The 24,090-nt window shown below is 49.4% G+C and overlaps 1 protein-coding gene and 1 long non-coding RNA gene across 5 annotated transcripts; one reads left to right on the top strand and one right to left on the bottom strand.

Annotated features, from left to right (window-relative positions):
* Positions 1-74: 74 nt before the first annotated feature.
* On the top strand, positions 75-10,341 carry LOC115495446 (uncharacterized). Of its 4 annotated transcripts, XR_012056224.1 has the most exons (8): positions 256-844; positions 926-1,004; positions 1,327-1,431; positions 3,885-3,990; positions 4,575-5,758; positions 8,316-8,457; positions 9,268-10,133; positions 10,228-10,341. It is a non-coding gene; the product is annotated as an uncharacterized lncRNA (long non-coding RNA). The 4 variants fall into 4 exon arrangements; XR_012056221.1 differs by lacking the exons at positions 256-844; positions 10,228-10,341 and adding an exon at positions 75-236 and having other exon boundaries at positions 950-1,004; positions 9,268-9,993; XR_012056222.1 differs by lacking the exon at positions 10,228-10,341 and having other exon boundaries at positions 250-844; positions 6,556-8,457; positions 9,268-9,993.
* Positions 10,128-23,252, bottom strand: CDHR5 (cadherin related family member 5). The gene is made up of 14 exons (XM_030273691.4): positions 22,998-23,252; positions 22,633-22,808; positions 21,614-21,664; positions 21,187-21,279; positions 20,962-21,060; positions 19,712-19,822; positions 19,180-19,356; positions 18,726-18,816; positions 17,500-17,597; positions 16,963-17,169; positions 16,350-16,466; positions 15,775-15,847; positions 13,628-13,788; positions 10,128-12,766 (listed from the first exon to the last, which is right to left on the bottom strand). Exons 1-14 carry the CDS (start codon positions 23,074-23,076, stop codon positions 12,185-12,187), a joined length of 2,115 nt encoding a protein of 704 aa, XP_030129551.4. The 5' UTR covers positions 23,077-23,252; the 3' UTR covers positions 10,128-12,184.
* Positions 23,253-24,090: the final 838 nt, after the last annotated feature.

Consider the following 24,090-nt stretch of genomic DNA (forward strand, 5'->3'; position numbering starts at 1 on the left):
CCCGCCCTTCACACCTGAGCCGGGCCCGCCCCGCCCCGCCCCGCCCCGCCCTTCACACCTGAGCCGGGCCCGCCCCGCCCCGCCCCGCCCCGCCCGTAAATCCCGGCGGATCCGCGCCCGCTCCGCTTTGGACGGGGGATGCTCATCCCGGGATGCGGCGGGACCGGCGCTCGGAGCGCTGTGCGGGCCCTGGGCCGGGGCTGCTGCCGGTGCTGTGCGGAGCTCGCGGCGCTGAGGTGGGGCCGGGAACGGGACCCGGGCCGGGGAATACGGGTCCGGGTCCTGCCGGTGTCTGCTGGGGGTCCCGGGGAGAGTGGGCTGCGGGTCCTGGAGCCGCAAGACCGGGGCGGGATTGGGGCAGGGATCGGGACAGGAATCGCCGCGGGGAGGCGGAGCCGCTCCGGGACGGGCGCGGACCGAGCCCGGCGCTGCCGCTCCCGCTCGGACCGCGGCCGGTGCGGGGCTGCGCTCCCGCCGGGGCTCCGGGCAGGTCCCGCCGCGGCCGCGGGGAGCCGGGGCTGTGCCGGGGCCGGGCCCGGCAGGAGGCGGCGCTTTCCCGGAGCCGGCGCTGGATCGCGGCTGGAAGCGGGCGGGGCGCGGGGACCGCCCGGGCCGGCCCCGGGACCGCTCAGGGGCGCCGCTCCCTCAGCGCCCCCCGGGAGGGGCGCCCTCTGGCGGACACGGAGGGGCGCTGCGAGTGCGGCGGCCCCCGGTGCGCGCTCCCGCCGGGCGGCGGCCCCCGGTGCGCGCTCCCGCCGGGCGGCGGCCCCCGGTGCGCGCTCCCGCCCGCGGAACGCCCGCCGGGGCTCGGTTCTGCTCGGGCCGCTCATCCAACACCTGCTAGGTGAGGCCTGATGCTCTCCTTCCTCCCCCCACCTTCCCTGCGGGTCGCACTCTCTAATGCAAAACAACTCCGTTTAAAAAGCCGGTGAAAACTGTTTATTTCCAGAGCACAGGGTATCCTGCGTTAGAAAGAGCCACGAGGAGCATCAAGTCTCATGATGGTAAGTGACCGGCCCATGTGGGCATTAAACTCGGAATCCTGCTCCTCTCAGCAGCCTGCTCCAAGTACCTGAGCCAATCTCAGGGTCAGGAGGAAGGTCCTGCCTGGGATGGGAATGGCTGCTGCCAGCAAGGGAATTCCTATGCAAATTGGCAAATTTTTGCTAATGCTGCTTTACACACCAGCCTCTAGAATAGCTCTAGGGCAGAACTGGCTGGCACCTGACATGACAGCACAAAAGTCTTCCCATAATCGTGATTTTCTGTCTTTTCCAGTATTTTCCTGATAGCTTGTAAAGGTCCTTGTGCCATGTCCCTTTCCAGGAGGAAATGAGCAAGCCAAGTCCTGAGGGTTCCCTTGGTCCACGTCCAAAGTTCTTCTGGAGAGTGCCGGGGCTGGTCCCGCCTGCAGAGGGGCGTTTCCTGCAGGTGAGTGTTCACAGCCCAAAACCTCGGTGGGGCTGAGGCCGGGGCTGCTTCTCAGGCCCAGAGCTGCACGGAGCCCTCGGGGACTCCTGCTCCCTGCCAGGAACGTTCCTCGGTGTTCCCGGTGTGTCCCAGCGGGGCGGGAACGCGGGGCGGGAGGAGGCCGAGCCCCAGGAGGGGAAGCAGCCCCTCTTGTCCTTGGCACCTGCAGGGCAGGAGCTGTGCCTCAGTGTCCTGCCTGTGGCAGGCAGCGTGCCAAACGCATCCCGGGGATGGGCGCTGGGGTGCCCGGGCAAGGGGGTAGAATCCACTGAATTCCAGGAACTCTGTCAGGTGCCCCCAGGGACATTGGTAGAATGAACATTTTGAGGTAAAAATGAGGCTATTGGTAGTAGGCAGATGGAAAACCTTGAGGGGAAACATTTGGCTGGGGGATGAGGTTTATAAATAACCAATTCTATGAAATAGGAACTTGTCCTTGTCCACTGAGCTTCCTTGGAACCTCTGCTGCTTCCTGACACAGCTGGGATCAGATAGGCAGCTCTGCATGGGAATACCCACACTCCATGAGGCCATGTGAGGTTATTCCAGTAGGAATTCAGCAGGGAATACAGGGCTATCAGTACAATTCCTCTAAACAGCAAAGCTGATACTGAACCCCAAATCTGGGCACCACACAGGGAACAATCTTTGTGCTGCCCTGCCAGCCAAAGCCCTGGGCTGGGAAATTTCAGCAGCCAAATTTTTTTTACAAGAAAGCATTATTTCTCTACTCTGGAGATTACCACAAGGTTTACCCTAAACATGTTCCCTACCTGTATTGCCCCATTTCCACCTTAATACTTCCATTCTTTACCCTGTGGATGCTTTCAGTTTCTCCCCCCAGTAATTTCCCTACTTGTCCATAACTGATTACCATGAAGTGCATCCTCTCTGCTACAGATCACCTGAGATTTTACCCCTGAAATTTTCTCTACCTCTCCACCACTGAGTAGCTCATTTTTACCTCAAAATATTAATTTTCTACCATGGAGATTCTCTCAAGTTTTATTCCCAGATTTACCCACCTGTCCACAGCGATTTCCTCAGTTTACCTCAGGCTGCTCCTGCTCTTTCCTAGAGATAATCTCACATTTTATCCCCCAGTTTTCCCTACCTGTCCAATACTGATTATCTCCTTTTTACCACAAAATATCCATTCTTTCCTCTACAGATTAACTCAAATTTTATTACAAAATGTCCATTTTGTACCCTCTTTACCAACCAAAACCACACAGGTTATGCCTCTTATCCCCAAAATGTTCATTCTGTCCCCTACGAATTATGTCACATTTTTTCCAAAAACCACTTATTTTTCCTACATAATTACCTCAGGGTTTGCCCTCCAAATTCTACCTAATGTTGATTACTGATCACCTAATTTCTACCTCAATATGTTCATTCTCTGCTCTACAGATCTTCCCAAGTTTCACCCCCAAAATTTCCTTGCCTACACCCAGTGATTGTTTCAGTTTGTCAGTGTTCACACTCTCCCTTGAGATTATCTCACATTTTACCGGCAAAATCTTCCTTACCTGTCCACAATTTATTGCCTTGTTTTTACCCAAAAATATTATTTCTCAACCTTTAGATTATGTCAGGTTTTGCCCCCCAAAATTCCCCTGCCAGTCCATTACTGATTCCCTCATTTTTCCTTTAAGTAAAATTTACTTTTTACCATGGAGCTTTTGTCAAGATTTACCCCCAAAATTTTCCATGTGTACCTAATTTTTACTTCAAAATGTTTGCTCCACAAATTATTCCATACATTTTTTACCCAAAAGCTTCCCAATCTGCCCATAACTGATTCCCTCACATTACCTCAGCATATTCATTCTCTCCTCTAGAGATTAGCTCAGATTTAGCCCCCAAATTTGCCCTACATGCTCAGTACTCATCACCTCATTTTTCCCTCAAAGTGTTCATTTACTCTTGAGATTTTGTCAAGTTTTGCCTCCACAATTTTCCTTGTTCACTACTGAGTTCCTCATTTTTACTCCAATATATTAATTCTGTCCCCTACAGATTACACTGAGTTTTACCCCCAAAATTTTCCTTCCTGTACAATATTAACTCTTTTCTACACCACAAATCTGCATTCTCTCCCCCAAACATCACCTCAGCTTTTCCCTCAGAAATGACACCTTGCTCCCCTCGACATCCCCTCACATTTTCCTACACAAACAGTTCAGTGTCCCCTCCCAACTGCCCCAGGTTTTCAGCTAAAAATGTCACCTCTGTCCCCTCTGAGTTATCCCAGGTTTTCCCAGTTAGGAGCTGCAAGGAATTCAGGCAGGGCAAATGACAGCAGGGAACAGCTGTAAATTCAAAGGCAGAAAGAGAAGATCTACCAGCAAAGGGGGAAGGTTTCAGAAAACATTTCTGCAACTAATAACTAATAATTATTCATTCCCCAGTGAGAAGAACACAAACTCACAACCATTAAGGCCTGGCAGTTCCCTGCAGTGAGAGCTCAGCACACATCCAGAGGCAATTCCAGCATCTGAAAGGAAGAAGAAAAAGGTGATTTCTTCTCTTTTGAAATTATTTCAAGTTCTCAGACCCAAACCAACCTTGCCCTTGATTTTGGCTGGGTGAATCCTGAGCAGTGGGCACAGGTCCTGTCATTCCTGCCGATGGGAGTGATGCTTTCTGGGGAAATCAGCTGATTTCCAAAGTTCACTGCCTGCCCCATGCCTGATCTGCACAGGAGAAAACCTCTTCCATGAAGGGATTTTGCTCCATCTAATCCCATCTGCCCAGGCTGTTCCATGTGGATGTTGCCAGGCTGGGGCAGCACAGGCAGATGCAGCTCTCAGCCCTCTCTGCTCCAAACACAGCTCTGGGCTCCTCTGCAAACTCCTCTGCTGTGAGGTTTTCTCCAGGAGAACTCAAGGAATGGCTCAATGGCAGATTAAGTTATCAGAGAGGGAAGTAAAGGATAAATATTCCTGTAAGAGCCTTTGGGATCTGCTGGGCTGAATTGGGAAGGGGACATTCGTTCCCTGCAGTGCAAATGCACAACAACCTCCAACACAAAGCCAACACTGTCAGGTGGGGTCTGAAAGCACCACTTGGACAAACCTCATTGTCATTCTTCCTTTCAGGGACTGTTTCATCAACCTCTGAAGCTGACAAGCCCAAAAGCTCTGGAGTCTGTCTGCTCTGGAACACAAGGATACTCCCAGGGATGAGGCACATTCCCAGCAAACGCTCCCAACATGGCACAGAGGCACCACTGGAGCTCGTGTTGGGGCTGGGAAGGGCTGCCAGGAGGACACAGCCCTCAGCTGGGGTGGCAGTGGCAGTGACAGCAGCAAATTCCACAGGCTGATGGCACAAGAGAGGGACAAAGGCCAGCAATGGCCACGGAGCTGCAGGTTTCATTGTGCTCCCTGCGCTGCCACATCCCGGCAGGAAAGCTCCAGGGGGGACAGAAACTCCCTGGGTGCACAAAGTGCAGCCTCTGTGCCCCTGATCCTGCTGGAACTCAGCTGTGGGGCCAGCCCCCAGGGTAAACACTGCCCTGCCTGCAGCAGCCTCAGGCACTGCCCCATTCTCAGCTCCCCCTGCCCCGAGGCTGCCACCACATTCCTGACCAGGAGCCAAAGGCCCCTTGGGACAGGGCTCTCTCTGTGTCTCAGCCTTGGGGACTGCAGGGACCAGGCAAGGACAGCCTGAAACCAGGGCAGATCCCTCTGGGGACAGCTGGGGACTCACCCCACACCACGGGCAGGACCAGGGGCCCTCCAGTGCCGGCTGGAGCCTGTTGGGTTTGGCTGCTCAAACACCAAAGCTTTGGGCAGAGATGGGATGAGTTAAGTGGTTTTTCCTGTCCTGAAAGAGAGGAGAAAATGGAAATTAGGTCCACTCTGGAAGTCAAAGGCTCCTGGCTTTCCCACTTCTGTTCTGATTGCCCACTGTGGGGTTCTATCCATAAAAAATGAGAGGTGACAGCAAATAAAAGTGCCCCTTGTCAACATTTTATTCCCTACTATTTCAGTACATAAAAAGGATGCCATTTTTCCTTATTGCATTCTTTGCCTAATTTTAACAGAACCATTTTCATTCCAGGCCCCACTTTGGGGGTTCCTGAATCCTTTGCCATTGTAGTTTGGACAAAGGAAGAGAAGGATCTGTTCCCCACAGGGATCATCCAACGGGGAACAGCCCCTGTGCCAACCCCAGCCTGGGCTGAGCAGGCTGCCTCACTCCCCCATTCTGGATCCTGGCTCCACTCCAGTCTGAGTTTTCCCCCATTTTCCATGCCTAGAGACAGGAAATTGTCCTGGTGAGGGTGTAAGACCTTCAACTGCACATTGATCTGGGGGCTGTGCTGGGATTCCAGCAGGGAATTCATAGTGTTACAAATAAAAACCATTCCAGGGAGCAGCACTGACAAGCTGGGAGCTGCTGCTTCACCACACGGTGTCAGCAACAGAGAGAAAACACAAAATGTGTATCCAAAATCGAGGATAAAATGAATAATTCCTCCTGCTTTTAGTGGGACCAGGGCTAATTCTGCCCTGGAGTGACAAAGAATTTCTCCCTCAAACCCCCAGAGACCCCTCAAAAAGCCAAAGTGCAGCAGGGAAGGGAGGAAGGAAAGGCACCTCTGCCTCACCTGCTGGGAACAGCACAGGTCCTGCTGCTCCTGGGGACTGGGAATGTGTCCAGAGCCAAAAGCTCCTTCCCAGGCTGGAGGGGCTTTCCTGAAGCATCACCTCTGGGAAGCAAAGGGCTATGGAAGACATGGAATGGGAATTTACAATAACAGTAATAGTAACAATAGTAACAATTGCATTAATAATAATAATAACAACAACAACAACAATAAGGAAGAGCAGCAAAGAGAGCAACAATAATTCCAAGGGAGGATGCTGAGCTTTAAATGAGGTTTGAGTGAGGCAGCTTCTCCTGGGCTCTCTGAAGCACAGCTCCAGGCCTGGGATTCCAGGAGCAGGGCAAACTGCCACTGTCCAATCCCTGGATTTGCCTCCTGCCAGCACTGGGCACATTGGGATTGCTTGGCTCCAGTGCTGCTGCCTCGAGGGATTGGGAAAATGGGCATTAAACCCCTTCCCACAGGGCTGGCTCCGAGCTGCGGCTGGGGAAAGCATTGGGCACCTCTGGCATTTCCATGAAATCAGTTTCCATCATTCTGAAGATACCCTGAATAAACCCAGGGCACAGAAATGAACCATTCTCCATAAAGACAGCCCCAGGGAACACACAGTCATTCCTATGCCTGGCCAAACAAACCAGCAGCCAGTTTTTGGGGAGACTCCAGACTCGTCTCCCTCCCTGGCTGTAAAACACTTGCAGAGGCTTTGGAGTTCATACAAGCTTGTCAGGATTTGGATATTACATTTAAATTCCATTTGTATACTAAGGAATTTGAAGTCTCCTAAAGGCACCTCCACTCACACTTTAATTTTAAACCCTCTACCAGTGGTGAATTTGGATGTTCTTTTCTTAGGAACACCCCACCTTCCTTAGGGAACTCCATATGGGAGATAAAATAAATGTGGACAATATTTTGGAATGCAGCTTCCAAGTCAAGTTCCCTGCTAGGAAATTACTCCAGCTCTCTCCTACCTCAGGCTGTTTTAAACACAGCCTGGCCAGAGTAAGAAAATAGAATCAAACCCTTTGTTCCATTGGCCCCACACCCCAAATTCCCATGGGACAGACAAGTCCCTCTCCCTGGAAGGCAGCATCTCCTACCTGGCCTTGTGCAGTCCCCAGCCTTTGGTGGCCGCTGTCTCCATCCTCCCACACCTCCTCCTCTTCCTCCTCAGCAGGGTTGGCTTCCTCATCCTGCAGAGCCAGCACAGGGACAGTCACCAGCCCGCTCATCCCCAGCCTGGGCAGCAGGGACGGGCTGGTGGCACCCTCTGGATGTCACCCCTCTGCCTGTGCCAGCCCTGCTCCGCCCCCGTTCCCGTTCCCGGCTCCGCAGCTCCTGTTAACGGGATGTGAAACCACAAACGTTTGCTCTGCTGCGTGTTGGGACAGCAGAGACTGCCCCGAGGCAGCGGCAAAGCTCCTGTTCCCACATCCTCTGCCTCCCACAGCCCTGCTGGGGCTGGACAGAGCAAAGGGAACTCCTCAGTTCCTGCTGGAATTTCCCCCTGTGCCCATAAACCCCGAGAAATCGCGGCTGCTCCATGCCTGGAAGTGTCCAAGGCCAGGCTGGATGGGGCTTGGAGCAGGTGGGCTGTGGATGGAATGGCAGGGGATGGAATGAAATGATCCTTAAGGTCCCTTCCCATTCAAACCATTTGGGGATTCTGTGATCTCTCCATGTATTTATTTTGCACCATTTCCTCTCAAATTTAAATTCTCAAATGTAGACCATTTGTTAAAGGAATCATTTAAAAATGATCCCAGGATTTAAAAAGGGAGCGTCAAACGAACATGAATCATTCCTACACCCATCAAATCACTATTAACTGGAAGCTATTCCCTCATCTCTGTGCTTGTTTTGCTTCCCTGGAAGACCTTATGATCCCAGAGTCTCTCAGAGAGATGTACTGGGATTACTGGAAGGTTTGCTTGGTTAGAGAGCTAAGGAGGTTTACAACACTTGTCCCTCTCTATCTTTATACTTTAACCAGCTTTCCCCCGGAGCAGCGTTGTGGGAGAAGTTTGGAATTATTAGAAATGGATCAGGTTCACATTTTTTTCTCACTCTTTTCCAACTACTTCAAAATCCTTGGAACTACTCTCAAGCAAACCCTAGCAAACTACTGTGAAAACATCAATCAGAGGAACATCTTGAAAAGAGAAAACCACATCCAGCAGCAGCCAAAACATTCCCATTTCTGTTCTTACCTGGTCTCCAGGTGCTCCTCCCAGAGCTCCACACAGCCGCTGCCATTCCATGAGGGTGAGGAGGCAGTTTTGGACGTGTTCTTTGCCGTGCAACGGGACAACGGAGTCCAGAGAGTTTTGGTCGTCCCTTCCAAGCCACCCCATGAGTCCATGGTACGAGTGGGCCCGGACCCGTGTGGGGCTCCGGGGACAGCGGGGGGCGCCGGGCTCCGGCCCTCTGGGCTTTATTCTGCGGCGCCCCCAGCCCCGCGGCTGCGGGGGAAAGGAGAGGGGCAGGGAGAGAGATGGAGCATGGGGGGAGGAGGTGGGGAAGGGAAGGGGGCTGGGGTGGGTGAGGGAGCGGGATGATGGAGAGAGGAGGATAGAGGGGGAAGAGTCGGGTTGTGAAGTGGGGCAGGGAGGGGGGCGAAAAGAGGATGGGGAGGGTCGGGGATGTGCAGGAGGCTGGCAAAGGGGGAGAAGAAGGAAAGAAACTGACATAAGGGGGACACGAAGAAGGATAAAGGAGAAAGTGATGGGGGAGAGAGGTACAGGACGTGGGAGGTGGGGGGGGCCTCACCCGGGCCCTGCCGGGGGAACTTGACCCTGCCGCACACCCCACAAGCTCTGAGGGAGCAAATGGCGCCGGAGGCGATTTCGGGGGATTAAATCACCTCGGCCCCGCCCCGCACACCTGAGCCGGGCCCGGCCCCGCCCTGCCCGGGCTGGCGGCGGGACCATCGCTCCCGGGCCCGCCGCTCTCACCGGGGTCGGGCCGGGGCTGCGAGCGGCACCGGGAGCGGGGCCTCGGCTCCGGGTCCCGCCGCTGTCTCCGGGCGGTGCCGCCGGGAGGGCCGCGGGTCCCAGGCCCGCCCGGCGGGATTTCCATGAGGACTCAGCAACCAACTAATGAAAAAAATAAATTGCACAAACCAGAATAAAATCTAATTGACTTTTTTTTTTCTTTTTTTTTTTTTTTTGAAGGAAAAAGAATCTCTTTTGGAGCTAAGGCTGCTCAATATTTAAGGGGAAATCAGGTTAAAACAGGTCTTTTATCTCTGACTGTTTATCATGTGTAAGTTGATAGATGCTAGATCATTCTGCTGTCCTATATACAAAGAGAAAGGTCTCCAGTTCTCCTCCATCCCTTCAAAACCAAACCTAGAAGTATCCTCCACACTCCGGCAACCCATGTGCCAGAAGCATTTTTCCCTCAGAAGCAAAAAAAAAAAAAAAAGCAAAAGGATGCATTTGCTGCCAGTTATACCAATGATACTTGATGAAATCCATGAGGTTATTCAGTTCTAAATGGGGACAGAATTTGAGCAAAATTAATTTTCAGACAGCTGGGAATTTTGCAGTCTGTTTGTTATCTCCTGCAGGTAAAATGTCTGTACTCACTTGATTTTTTCAATTCCCTGCTTGCACCTCCTGGTTTCAATTCAGCTTTAGAGTTTCCCCTGGCAGTTGAGAGGCTTCTTTACTTCTAGAGGCCAAAATGAAGGTGGAACAGGCTCATGCCATATCTGTGTTACATCAGGAGAGGGTGCTCAAAGCTGGAAAGCTATGAGGATCCTCTCCCTTGGCATCTGTGCCACTCCCAGCTGTAAAACCTCAAATCCACACTTACCACGGCCACACTGAAACTGCTCTTTCTTCCCATACAGATTTGCTGACCAGGTTTTTATAGCTCTGCATTACTATTAAAAAAGTATCATTCTAAGCTGGTACAGAAATAAAACCAGAACTTGACTGGGGATGGAGTGAAAGAGATTTCTTATATCTACTTGTAGAGTTAAACTTCCAAAAGCACTTGAATGTCTTTGGAGTATAAGGATGAGACCTTCAAGGTATGTAGATATTTATTTGCCATCAAAAATACACTCTAAGCTGATCCAATTTTCTAAAAACATTTATATCAGTACATTTTCCTTTCTTATGCAGATGTTTCTAAATGAACATGACTGTTGTCCAAGGATGCAAAAACTCTGTCACCCTTCACAGCCCCAGCAGACAAACCAACCTGTGCAAGCTCACATGGACTTGAATTTAAAAGGTTAAATTTTCTTCTTGTTCCTTACACAATTTTCTTAATTTCTTACCAAAAAAACAGGAGTCAAGAACACAGGATCTGGAGGCTTTAACGGGCAATAGCTGGAAGCAGCTGAGCTCTGCCTGCTGCCAAGTTTTATTATTGTGTTGTGCTTCTTTTCACAACAACCACCACTTCCACAGACACCATATTTACCAAACATCATCTCCTTTGAAATTAAACACTCGTAACCCTGAAAAACACCAAATCCCGTGGCTGTATGTCCTGATGAGATCTGGGAGAAAACAAAGACTTTTTTGATGGGACCAGTCCCATTCCAAGAGCATGGGAAGCACACTGGTGAGGGGAAGGAAAGCACCAAGAGCTGAGCACAGATTGCAGTTGTAGGGAGCTCATAAATCAGTGTGCCAGCAGAAATCCAGAGTACACAGCAGCAGAGGGAAGGCAGACAGACAGCAGAGCACTGGCAGGAATGGCACAGCCACCAAGGAAACAGAGCAGAGGAAAAGCACTCCAGCTTCTCCCCACATCAGCAACCCTCCCACGAGCAGCATCAGCACAGGGGGCAGGCTCAACCCTCAGCCTTGCTGGCGGCCAGGGATTTTGGGTTAGCAGTGAGCAGCTGCCAGAGAGTTCTCAGAATCCTGTGGAAAATGCTTATTGGAGATATCCCAAAGCTGCTGGAGGGATTCTTTGTATGGCAAACACTGGCTGCATTCCCCACCCTCCATTACCACACTGTAATTCCTGAGCAAACAGCTTTGCTGTGGGAAGTAGGAAAGTTTCCATGTCCTGAGCTTGATCTTCAGCACAAACACAGCTCCTGAAGTGCAGGAGGCCAGGCCAGCATTCCTCAGGGAGAGGAGAGTGGGACTGAGCATGGAAATGCTGGGACAGGGACATGTATGGCCCAAGAGGATGAAAGCCTCAGTGGGAATAACATGTGCTCTGATGTTCCTGCAGATCCCAGCAGTCACTCTTTGGTTTCTTTCTCCAGGAGCATGAAATGCTCACAGCCATGCTCTCAGCTGGTGGAAACCAGCCTAGCTTTTGGCTGCCAGCTGGGGAAGAGATTGTTTGATGGGAAGTGCAAACCTAGACAAGAGCATCAAATATTTCCTTCTCTCTGCTACACTTGAAGACAATATCTCAGGAGCTGTTTTGCCTGACAGATAGCAGATAGACAGCTAAACTATTGCACAATTAGTGGGTTTATGACACAGACATTTGATGACAAAGTCCTTAATGTGATCGGTCCTTGTTTACCAGTGACAAAGGAAACAGCAGGTCCTGAGCGTGGAACCTCCTGGCTGGCAGGACAAGGGCCTGGTAGCACATTCCAGCTGTTTGTGCAAAGAGAACAGAGCAGAGCCAAGCACTGAAGTCAGCTCCTACATAGTCACAGGAGCACCTGCAGGCTCAGAGGCACTTGCTGACACCCTGCTGCAACACCCTAATGGGAAGAGCCAAACAACACTGGACTGTGCAACTCGACTGCTCCCAGTGAGCTGGGATCTCTGCTGCCAGGCCAGGTCAGCTGCAGCTCTGGTGTACCTTGCAGCCAGTTTAGCAAAGGTGATGTCAAAGGACCCAGGAGGAACAGGCAGGAAGGTGGAAAGATGAATTGCTTCACCCTGAAAATCCTAAGTGTTATTCCAAGGTCTCACTAAATGGTTAAATTAGCTGTAATATCTTCTGGCCTTATTTGCTGCATTCAGACAAGAAGGACAGATAACCTCACCCATCTGCATTCCAGTTTTCCCCCTGAGCAGAAAGATAGGCTTCATGTCAGCAAAGAAACTGAGATTGTTCCGTTGGTACATTTTAGGGGTATGTACCCAATCTCCTTTACACCTCAGTGTCCTCTGTCCCTGCATCTGTGTGAGACATGTAGACTGACACCTCTGCTGCTGGGGGTGATGAGCTCTCTGAGGAAAAGGACACTCCCAGCCCTTGGTGGTGACTGTCTGTGTCAGAACCTTCTTCCTCCTCCTCCTCATTCTTTTGCAGATCTTGGTCACTGTCATCATCATCATTAACATCATCTGCTGCGTTGTCCTCAATCACTTCAACCCTTTCTCCAGCCTCGGGGTCCACATCAGTCTTAAACCACACAGCTTTGTAGCCATCATCTGCCACGTGCCTCTCTGTTTTGAGGATTGACTTCACTTCTTTCTCTTGTCCAGCCTCTTCTTCCTTGTCTTCCTCTTCCTGGTCAAAGATGACAGTGGAAGCTATGGAACCCTTTGGGAGACTGTCTGTTTCCTCTGCACTGGAGAAGTGCAAGGCAAGTGCTGGCTGCTCTGGCACAGGAGTCTCTGGCTGGACACTGCTGGTTTCTGATGTCTCGTGCTGCTTGGGGCTCACACCTGGCTGTTCATCTTCCTGGTAATACTTGTTCTCGTGACCCTCAGAGATTTCCTTGGAGAGCTACAGGAGGAGAGACACGTTGTGACTGTAGTGGCAGGAAAAGAAATGGGGAGCAGGAGGGAAGGGGTGACTGCAGTGACTGAGCTCCTGCTCAAGGCAGTTCAGCTTGGTTTGCAGCCAGACCTGTTTGAAGCCAGGGAAAGCTGCAGATCCCTGGAAGAGACATTCTTATTGGCTCCATTTCTGGAGTTTTCTCAGCTAAGCGGGCTCATTCTCCAGGAGGGCTGAGCACCAGCAGCACACACGTGGTGGTTTGTACCCACCCCATTCTGCAGTGGGATTTCCCTCACTCAGGGTCTTTTGTGACCCACCTGAGCTATGTGCTCTGCACTCAGGTCTAGGCTCCTGGCAGGCCCAGCCTATGGCACAGACCAACATCTGGTCAGACAAATTACACCCTAAACTTGCCAGTGACCAATCTGCCAGGGACCTGAGAGGTCCAAAATTAAATAGCTCAGGTGCAGGTAAGTGTCTGAGCCCAGGGGACTCTGTGTGGTGTCTCTTTTATATGAAGGGACTCTCCTCTCCTTTGACTATGGAGGATGGACAGTGGTTTATACCACAAACAGATGTTTTTCAGAGACAGCCCCTGATGTGTGCCATCACTTTTATCCTAGATTTTGTACTCCATGGAGCTGTGGTGCTCTCCTTACCATGTCTGCTCATCATCCACCATACAGCTCCAGCCTCAGGGGCAGAAAGAACAGCAGCAAACACCACCAAAGTGGTGCTACCTCTGCAGACTTTGTCTTGGGAGTGATTCACCACCTTCACACAAATGTGGGGTACTTGGGAAGCCCAAAGCTTCCTCAGATCCCACTTTATAACTCTTAGAAGTTCAGGTACAAACAAGGCACTTACCTTTTTCTTTACCAGGTGTTTGAAAGATTTTCTGTGCCATCTACTGGATTTCCATACCAGCACTCCAAGGAAGACTAAGGCAATTAACAGCAGTGCTGCTAATGTGCCCCCTAAGATAGCCATGTCCTGAGCAGAGTACATCTTGTGAGAGGGGGCTACGGCTGTGAGAAAAACAAACCAGTGTTACAAAGCCTAAAACTGGCAGGCAGCATTTTCCAACACAACCTTTCACTGTGGGAGAAGCTCCAATCAATTTTTGAAAGGCAAGGAAGCATCTTGTGCTGCAGAATGTGACAGTCATGTGTCTGATACCACAGAAAATCTTTTTTTGCTGTTCTAAAAGCAGAGGGCTTCTTTTTTAATTACACAGAATATTGTCATTTCCAATAAATTCCATGCAGTGGAAATAGCAGCCATTGACAGGAGAGTGACTTTTACCCCGTGATTTAACTAAGTTAATAAATACCTGACTGCATCAGGCAAGCAGATGCCACATGGAGTAAAGTTATTTAGTTCTTTGATTTTCCCACTTTACCCTTTTACACCAGAATGCAAAAATGAGGTACGTCTGTGTATGAAAATGCAAAGCTTCCTTCCATCTGGAACATCCCCTCCAATGCAGATGAGCACATCAAAATAAGAAACAAAAAACCAGAATAGGAAATAGGAAAAGCATTAGAAAGTCCCCAGGACAAGAAAACCTTTTTTGCCCTTTTGTAGCTGTAGCAATTTTGCCCAGTCTGCTCAGGGGTAGCTTCTGCTTCCATCCACTGGTCAGTGTCAGGTACTTGTACAGAGACTGACACCAGAGTGGAAAGACAGTACCATTCTCAACTTTGCTTGGTGGTGGTGGAGATGGGCTTCTTTAATTTTTCCAGTTTCATTGTGTAGTGAAAATGACTGTCATTAATGATTAATGAAACAAGGATTTGCTCTCCTGCTGACTTGTTTCTTATAATGGAATTAGAGTATTCCCTCTGCATTTGATTCCACCCTCAGTTTATCATTAACACCTTGGCAAGGATTTAGGACCTCAGGGAATTTTTGCTGCTTCGTCCTGTCTCCTGAGGAGCCACAGGCCACAGGGAGTCACAGAGCTCTGTAATTCTGCATATTCGACAGCACCATTGCTTTGTGTGGCTTAAGCAGCAAGAGCAACATTTCTAAATTGCCCAGAAGTGTTGGCACATGCTTGGAGCATTTGTAATTCTGTGAGCTCACACATGGACTAGTTTTATGCTGTGCTGTGCCCTTAAATGGAGTTTCAGTGGTTTTTAGCTGTGAAGTGGCACTGCCTTTAGGGAATCCAAATTTAGACCCAGGAACCCACTTGTTTTTCCCACACCACAATGGTGGTCATCAGAGGGTGAAGTGATGGAACTTCAATCACACATCATTGTGTAGAATCCAGTGGAGTCTGGGCATTGTCTGCCTATCCTGTGATAAAAATTCATTGCTACTGGTTATCTGAACTTAAAGCATAAGAAGTTTCATGAACTTCAATCCTAATTTATTTATAAGACCAATTTAAGAGTCATTTCTCAGCAGTATGGAAGTGTTTTCACATTGACAAGGTTAAACAATAGCCAGAGGGTTATATATGAAGCCTCATGTCTCTCTTATTACTCATGGGCCGTTTCTCCTGTAAGACCATAAAATCCTGGTGTAAAAGACCCTGACCTGACCTGACCTGAGTAGAAAAGCCTTGGTTCCTGGGCAAGCCTGGCTTTGGGGTGTGCCAGCTGCTCTCTGCTCTGCCTCAGACAGGCAAGAACATTGCAGTTTTCTCTGTGTTTGGCTAAAAAGGAGCAATGATATACTGAGGTCTGCTTTGCCATGAAAATACATCTTGGGTTGTTTCCCAGCATGAACCAATCCCAGTTTTAGCTTTGGAACAAGAAGAAAAGACACTCTAATACACAGCACCACCAAAGTCTCAGGAGGCTTTTCAAGACGTGTGCTGACTATGCTGTGAGAATTTTGTTGGGGTGTTTTCCCTCTTAAAGCCATCACAGAACCTCCTGTGGGTTTGGGATTTGCCTCAGCCCAGACCCACGGACTTCAGCAGGTGACCCATTATGGCCAGTTTACCACAGAAATAAAAAAGACTCCCCAGAGCAGAAAACAGAGACCCACCCCCAACCTACCTGTGGCAAGGATGACCTCCACCACAATTATGGTGCTTGCCTCCTCCAAGCTCAACACATCTTTTCCAACAGCCTATGGAAACATGGGAAAGAGATGGCTTAGGGACTTCCAGATCTCCAGCTCACTCTCAAGGTCTGTGGGGGGGCCCTTTGAGGAGAAAGTACCTTGTCCCTGTCCTCACCACAGCCATTCAGTGTGGCTGGACAGCCTGGTCACAGGGGAACAAGAGCTCTGAAGATGGGAGTGGATGAGCTGAACCACGCCCCTGCTCTGTGTTCAGCTCCCAGCACAGGGCAGAGCACAGGTTCTGGGGCAGTGTGGGGCAGGAGCAGCAGGTGTTGGCACCTCTCTGTGCCCGTCCATGGAGCTCCAGCAGTGCTGTGGCCAGGCTGGTTCAGACAGCCCCAAGGACATGGCACTGTACCAGGCAAGCCTTAGGCAGGCATGTGGACAAAGGGAACATCCAGCCTCTTACAAGGCTAAAGTTATTGACAGCTTCTTTGACCCAAGCAAAAAGAGGATTTGGATTCCTCCTTCCCACACCCCTGACAAATGCCCAAGAAAGGTGCCCTACCTGGATGGTCACAGTTCCTGGGGACTCCAGCATTTTGTTGGTCAGGATGAGCCCATCCCTGGTTGCGATGAAATCAGTGCTGTTTTTGAGATAGTACTCAATGTTGGGATTGACTTTCTGAAAGGCCAGAGAGTGGGTGATCAAACCACACTGTGCTTCACATGCATCTTCCCAACAACCCCTTGGCAGGATTTGTCCAAAACACCTGAGGTACGAGCAGGTGCGTAGAGTAATAAATAAACCTGGGCTGAGCAGGTGAGAAAGGCTGAACTCAACTGCATTCAGCTTGTGGCTCAGAGGCCAAGAACGTACCACAAAAACCATAAAAAAAATTAAAATCCCAAGTCTTAATCCAGGTTGTGTTGGAAACTTTAGTACTTGTCCAAGCAAAACACACCTATGCAAGTGATGTGTGTGGGGAGTCCAGCAGCTTCTCCCCATTACATCACACATAAGTGGTTCTGGTATCTGTGCAATTTCCAAGGGAATATAACATGGAACATTAGAGGACAACATGTGTTTGCCTCTCCACACCTCCCCTCCCTCGTGTTTCCTGATCCTGCTTTAAGCCTGAAGCAGTGAGACAGATCACAGAGCACTTTTTGTTTCTTACATCAGGGAAATCCTCATCCATTGCCATTATCACCAGGGGGGTGGAAGGATCTCCAGCTTGGTAGACGAAGCTTCTCTGGGGCAGCCCAACAAACACTGTCCCGTTGTAGACCCCCTTCTCGAAGTAGGGTGGAAAATTGCTTTTATTGATGACCTTGATCACTACAGTGGCTACAGAATATTTCCTTATGTTGCTGGCCTGGGTGGCCTGGAGAGAAAAAGAGAGAGATGCCAGATTTCTGCCCTGGTGAGACACAAAAGGACAGGCTTGATCCAAAGCCCGTTGCAATTCCCAACTCAGCAGAACACGCCCAGGGTGAATTTCCTTTGCGGTCACCACCCACACCTGAGGGGAAACTCCCAACTGCTGCAGGAGCTTTGCTTGTGGCTTGGTGCAGGACATAGGTCAAACTGGGCCCTTCCAAAGAAAGGGAGTAACTGAGTCATATTTGAGGCCACTGACTCCTGTCACAGCCAGGCTGCTGCTTCCTAGGAATCCAGCTGTGCTGGGTGGCTGGCTGTAACAGTCATCACTTACCATAACTTGCAACAAAAAGGAACCTGGGGACGTCACTATTTCGTTCATGGTTAGATTCCCTGTGTCTGCATCCACTGAGAACACTTTGTTTGTATTCCCTAGGGAAAATGCAAAAACCATTCAACCATCAAATTCCTTCATAAAGCGACCTGGAGCTCACAGACTCATTCTTCCACGTCTTAGTGAAAATACCCTCAAAAATGCTGTTTTCCTTGCCTGCCTGGCTGCTTCAAAGACTGGGAGTGCTGGCCAGGGATGCAGAGGGATGCATTAGGTATGTGTGAACCCAATTAAATGAGGTAGAACAACAAAGCTTTGCATTTCCAGTGCCTAGGCCCACAGATTGCCAGTCTGAAGTATGATAAATGCTCAGAGGCTCTGATGCAATTTGAGGACTGAACATCTCCATCCAGTTCCCAGATTGCTCTGGGAATGCTTATTTCTCTATACTGATTACAAAGGGATTCTAAACACAAACCTTGTATTTATGTACAGGTAGAAATCAGATTCCTACATCTGTATGGGAATCATAGAAGTACCTGTGTTGGATACAGGTAAGATAAGCAGAATTTTTAGTTCTCTTCCTCACCCTGAGACATTGTGGGCTCTCTCTTGACAAGGATCTGAATCACTGACTGTGGGGAGGGAGGCCACACTCCATCCAAATGCCAGTGGAATTTAATGTTCTTTAATACATTTGGCATCAGGAGAACATTCACAACTGTGCTGCCATGAAGCATAATAGGTAAAGGGAGAGGAACACTTCACTTGACCAATATGACCTTTGCCTTGATTCTTCTGGAATCAAGACCAAAACAGGGCAGATGAGATAGTGGCAATGTGCTGGGGAATAAAAACATAATTCTGGGCAATGAATAGAAATTAGGCTGATAATGTGGGAATTTTAGGTATAGCTCAAACACTGCATGGAAGTAGCATGACCAGATTGACAAAATCACATCTAAAAACTTAGACGCAAAACATGTCTCATCTCACAAAAAACCAAAATATCTTTTTGAAACAATTTCATTGAGATTGGTTTGTGGGACTGTAATTATATTTTTTCTTCCTCTCTGTACAGTCTGTTTCTTCTACAACAGTGTTCTGTGGCTCTAGTTATATTTCTGTGGCAGAAACGGAGGGGCAAATCCCAGGCCCTCCCTCTTGGCAGGTACCACAGGAGACATGAACAACGTCCCTTGTGGAAGGTGACAAGGTCTACTCACCCCCGACAATGCTGTACACGATCCTGTCGCTGATGGTGTAGTCAGGGTCGACAGCATAGATGGGTCCTGGCTCCAGGAGGAGCGGGTCAGTCTGCAACAGCGAAACAAACAATCACACACCACAGGGTAGGGCCAGCTCAGCAACTGGAGCTCTCCCAGCCCACAGCACATCCCGTGGCTCTGCCTAGACAGAATGGGATTTATTGCTGGGAGGTGTCTGTGACAGGGCAGAGGTGAGAGAGCCTTGAGCTGGTGTTCCAGCTCTTGCCTCTCCTGTGATGTGCTGTAGGAGCAGAGACAAGCAGTGCTGCTTGGGGTGGGAACTGAAGATGATGAAGACTCCCTATTCTGAATCATCTGCATTGTACTGGAGACCAGCACAAGCTCGTGGAAATGATTCAGTGCTTCCCACTGGGAACAGCGCCAGGGGCACTGTCTGAGCCCTCCTGCTCACCAATTTCTCGGAGATGTTGACCCTGCCGGAGTAGGGGCTGCTGATGCAGACACTGGTGTCATTGTAGAGCTGGGTGCAGGGCAGGAACCAGGGTGCCCGGGTGTCACTCTGCTTGATGCTGATGGTTATTGTTGCAGTGGCTGTGTTGGTGGGCTCAGGGCTGTTCTCAGGCCTGTCCTGCTCCCAAGGCAAAGCACACACATGAGACACAAGTTTCACTGCCAAAACAAGGGCCCATCTGCACAAAAACAGTGGACTGGGGCCCTTTAGCCATTGTTATTCCATTCTGTTTAATTGGAAATTTATGTGAGAGTAGCTAAAGCAGTAGGTTATCTTCTTCTGCTGACAGAAGTGGGCTGACTGCAGGTCTGTTACTCGAATTATGGAGAGGGAAAGGCTGCTCTGAATGCAACCCCCCAGCCCCCTGGCCCCACCCTCCCTCCTGTTATCTGGGGGATGTCCCATCCAGACTCATCCTTCAGGTAAGAGCGACCATGCAAATGAGGCATTCTGTTTTTCCCAAACCACTTACCCTTGCATACAAGAGCAATGTTGTAGAATTAAATTTGTCATAGTCCAATGCTTTTTGTAAATAAATTTCCGGGTTGTTAACTCCTCGTATGGCAAAATAACCGTCTGTGTTCTGGCAAGGAAAAAGGAAAAATCCTATAGCAGACTCAATAACAGACACATTCCAAATCCTATTCATTGCTGTCTTTGTCATCCCAGCTGGACCTTTAATCTTGAGGAACTTGGATGAGGGGTGCTGTGGGAAAGTCTGATCGACTTAATTTTTGGTACTGCGCACTGGAATTGCCTGGCTTGTCAGAAAGGTTTGTTCTTGTGAATTTCCTCTCACAGACCTCCTGCTTTGACTGCCCACCTGCTCAGCAGCTTCTGGATGAAATAGATTACATTCTTTATTTCCTATATTTAGCAACTTGCCAACAATCCTTGATTTTGGGTCCCTAATAGCCAACAATTTCACTTCCATGCACAAAAAAGGTCAAAGATGGCTCAGCCTTTGAGAGCTGGCAGGATCACCTGCCTTAGCCTAACACAGCTGGACTTTGAAAGAAACTGTAAAGCCGAGTTGAAGTATCATGCATTGCATTTTACTCTATAACCTTCTGCATTTGCTTTGGTTCTCCTTTAATCTTATGCCTTTGAATTTCTATCCCTCTGGATTTACACCAATATGAATGAAGTCTGATCCCAGAGCTGAAAAACTGGTGGTTTCTGTTCACAGAAACTTAAATTCCCTAGGGATATAGAGGTAACAGAGGCACTGTCTGCTCTCTCCACAACACTTTTCAAAAATGCAAACATACATTTGGTTTTTCTCTTGAATTTCATTTTGATTTTAGTTTACAGCCAGCCCTTGCACTCTAGACTGGCATTGGTTTAACTGTGTGCACAATCCATTTCCTGTGCTGCTGTTGGCAGCTAGGGCAAGGACTGCCTTCCCCATCAGACTCAGTGCAATTCTGAGCTCCCTGAGGTACAAAGTCTCCCGATATGTTTTCAGATCATGCCAACAAGACTTTCCTGAATCATTACAGCTCTGAACTTTCTAGATGAAACTTTAATCTGTACAGTGCATTAAAAGTGTGAGCCATAAGAGAATTCAATACCTGCAGCATTGATGGCTCTCTTCTGCTAACCAAATCAATGTTTGGGTTTTGTAAAAGTTGAGTGAGCTAAATGCAGCTTATCCTCAAAGCTGGGGCTCTTCTGAATCCAACTTCTCCAGAGCTACTGTTTGTCCCCAGAGTTGCTCACCTGCACTGTGGTATTGAGTTCATAGTAGATGATGTCTAGGTCAGCATCAGTAGCAGTTACTTCTTCACGGGCTACAATGGTTGTGTCCACTTCTGTAGCCTGAAAAAACACAGTGTTGTAGTTATTGTCTGTGTGAAATGGATGGAAATCCTCTCCCTGCTGACCCTTCCTCAGTCCCACAGCACTCAGCGAGCAGTGCCCTCTTCCCTTCCCAAAACCCCTTACCTCTGGGACATCCCTGGTGATGTTTGGCTGTGGAAATACAGGGTAGTTATCGTTCTCATTCAGAATAGTGACTAGAATTTCCAAGGACTCACTCTGCAGAATGGACAAATCAAAGAATCAAAGACAGAAACAGACTGTTGGGGCTGATTCTGCTTTGCAGAGTGACCAGAGGGGATAGTGTAGGGATGGGGGCCAGATGGGGCTGGGGTTTGCAGCCAGCCCATGTCCTGGGGCAGGACTGTGGGCTTGCTGCCCCCTCCTCCCCACTGGCAGAGCCTTGGCACTCTCTGTGGTTGTAAGAGCGATGTGTCTGTCCACAAAGAGAAGGACATCTGCCCATCCCAGTGTGAGGATTAGGAAGAGAAGAGGGAAGCAGGTGCTGCCTGCAGTGCCTTGTCTCAGGACTCAGCCATGGGAGAGCACTTGCCTGGTCAGCAGGGTCCTTGCAGATCAGGTACAGCAGCAGCACAGGGTCTTCCTGCATAAAAAACAAACCCCTCACTGAAGAAATAACCAAAGAGTACAAACTCTGGCTAAAGCAAATGAGCCAAATTTGTGCTTTGCTGAATCAGAAATGCTGCTGGGCTATATCAAATTTTCAGGTGTATCTAACTTCTCGTTTCTTTCCTTAATGCTGGGATCTTGTATATGGTGACATCAAAGCAGCCCCATCTTTCAGGTGCTCTCCCTGCAATCCCTTAAGATGTTGTCAGAGCTAATTTGCCATTCTCTCTCACCTCAGGTGAATTCAAACAGATTTCTTTTAAAATTGAATAAATCAGAAACATTCTATGCAGCGAGTACAGTGGTACCTGCGGGGTGTTAACTCTGGTAGTTGCTCTTTGCTCAAGTAAAAATGGGTTTTTATATTGAAAGGGAACTTAAGGGTGCCTGTGGCTGTATACAGAGCACTCCAGGAAGCTAAAATAATGTAGCAGCAACCTAAGTGAATACAATGACCTTTTATACTGCCTTTCTGCGTCACACAAGATGACAGATCCCAGAATGATTTGGGCTGGAAAGGGCCTTAAAGCTCACCTCATTCCAACCCCCTGCCATGGGCAGGGACACCTTTCACTATCCCAGGCTGCTCCAAGCCCTATCCAACCTGGCCTTGGACACTACCAGGGATGCAATAGCCACAGCTTCTCTGGAAAACCTGGCCCAGGTCATCAGCACCTTCACAGGGAAGAATTTATTCTCAGTATCCCATCTAACCCTGCCCTCTGGCAGTCTGAAGTCAGTCCCCCTTATCCTGTCATTCTAGGCCCTTTTAAATGGCCTCTCTCCATCTTTTTTGTAGCCTCCCAAACTCACACAACTGAAATAACTTATTTCCTCTAGAAACAGGTTAAGAATCCCTGGAAGCCCAAGACTCCAGATTGAAACTCATTGCATCCCAGCATTATCCATCTCATCCTTACAGCCTGCCAGCTAAAGGCTTACCTCATAGTCCACACACTTTGTCAGCCGCAGCTCGGAGCCCTCAATGGTGAAGAATTGGCCATCGGGGAAATTGGGATCAATTGTTAGAGTGAAACCTGGCTGCACTTGTGTGGTAGCCACCACATAAGGACACTTATTTTCAGGAACACTTGGGTTGCTGTTACTGACAGAACATCCTGGAAAAACACACAAATAAGATGCAAAATTGCCCAAGGATTCACATTGTGAAGGGGCAGGGTGAGAGCTGTGGTCACAAACTGTGGGGCAAAGGGGTGTTGGAGTGTAGCAACCTCCCACCTGTAACAGGGCCACCCCCTCCCATGGCAGACATTCCTCAAAGACATGGACCTCGTGAAAGAGCTTACCTGGCTCCTGTGCTGAAATCTGTGCCAAGAGGGCCAGCAGGAAGAGTGCAGACATGAGAAGCCAGTGAGGAATAGCCATGGTGAGCTGCCAGTTGCTGAAAAATCCCTTTTTCCAACTAAGCTGATCTCCCTGTTCTGCCCTGTGCCCTTGTTTGCATTCACCACTTTATGGCATCAAGAAACACCAGCTGGCTGTGGATTGCCATGGTTCAACCTTTGCCCCTTTGCCCCATTGGATGACTTATTGAAGGATTTTCCAGTCATGAAACAAGGAGACACATAAATCCTTGCTGCTTCTTTTTTCCCTGGATATTCCCTATCCCAAACTCTCTGTGGCAACAAGGATATAGTTGAAGCAGTTCAGAACTCAGAGCCAAGCCCTTGCCCAGCTAAGCATGAAGGACAAGGGCTGGTACTTGGGAAGCTGCCTGGAAAGGCAGGGAAAGGGGGGAAATTTGGTTTCTGATGTGCCAGAGATGGGGTCTGTATCCCACAAAGTGAGCAAGTGGATCCCAGCAGTGACAAGGCTCACCTGCAGTCCAGGGAATGTCCAGCAACTCTGTAGGGAAAACGTATCTCCTTTTACTGGTGGCTGCTCCTTGCAGAGATGCTTCCCAGAATCTCTCTCCAGGAGATCCCACACCAGGAAATTTTCAACTATTTGAATCTCAGCAGCTTCCTGAAGTTTTCAGGGGACCTCACTGCTCTCACTGATCTTTTAAAATTCTTTCTGACTTCAGGCAGTTCTCAGATGCTGCACCTGAGCTAGATAGTTATTAACAGCTTACTGAAATCCAGGCTGTCAACACTCATTCCAAAACTATTCCAAAAGGAATCTTTCCAACAGAGACTTCCTATGGACCAAAATGAGCAACTGCCAAGGTTTGTTCAGGTCCTCAGTAAGGGAATGGTGCTTAGGTGTGCATTTGAGTGGAAACAGCTCCTTTTGCGGGTGTCAGGTCCATCACAGATGGTGAAAACTGCTGGAGCAGGATGGGCTGGGCAGGGCTGCACAGCACAGCACAGGATTGCAGCTGAAGAGCCTTATTTTTAGCTGCTCTCCAAAATCCATGGGTTTTGCAGGAAAGCTGGT

This window comes from Taeniopygia guttata, chromosome 5 (genome assembly GCF_048771995.1).
Source record: "Taeniopygia guttata chromosome 5, bTaeGut7.mat, whole genome shotgun sequence".
Classification (NCBI taxonomy): Eukaryota; Metazoa; Chordata; class Aves; order Passeriformes; family Estrildidae; genus Taeniopygia; species Taeniopygia guttata.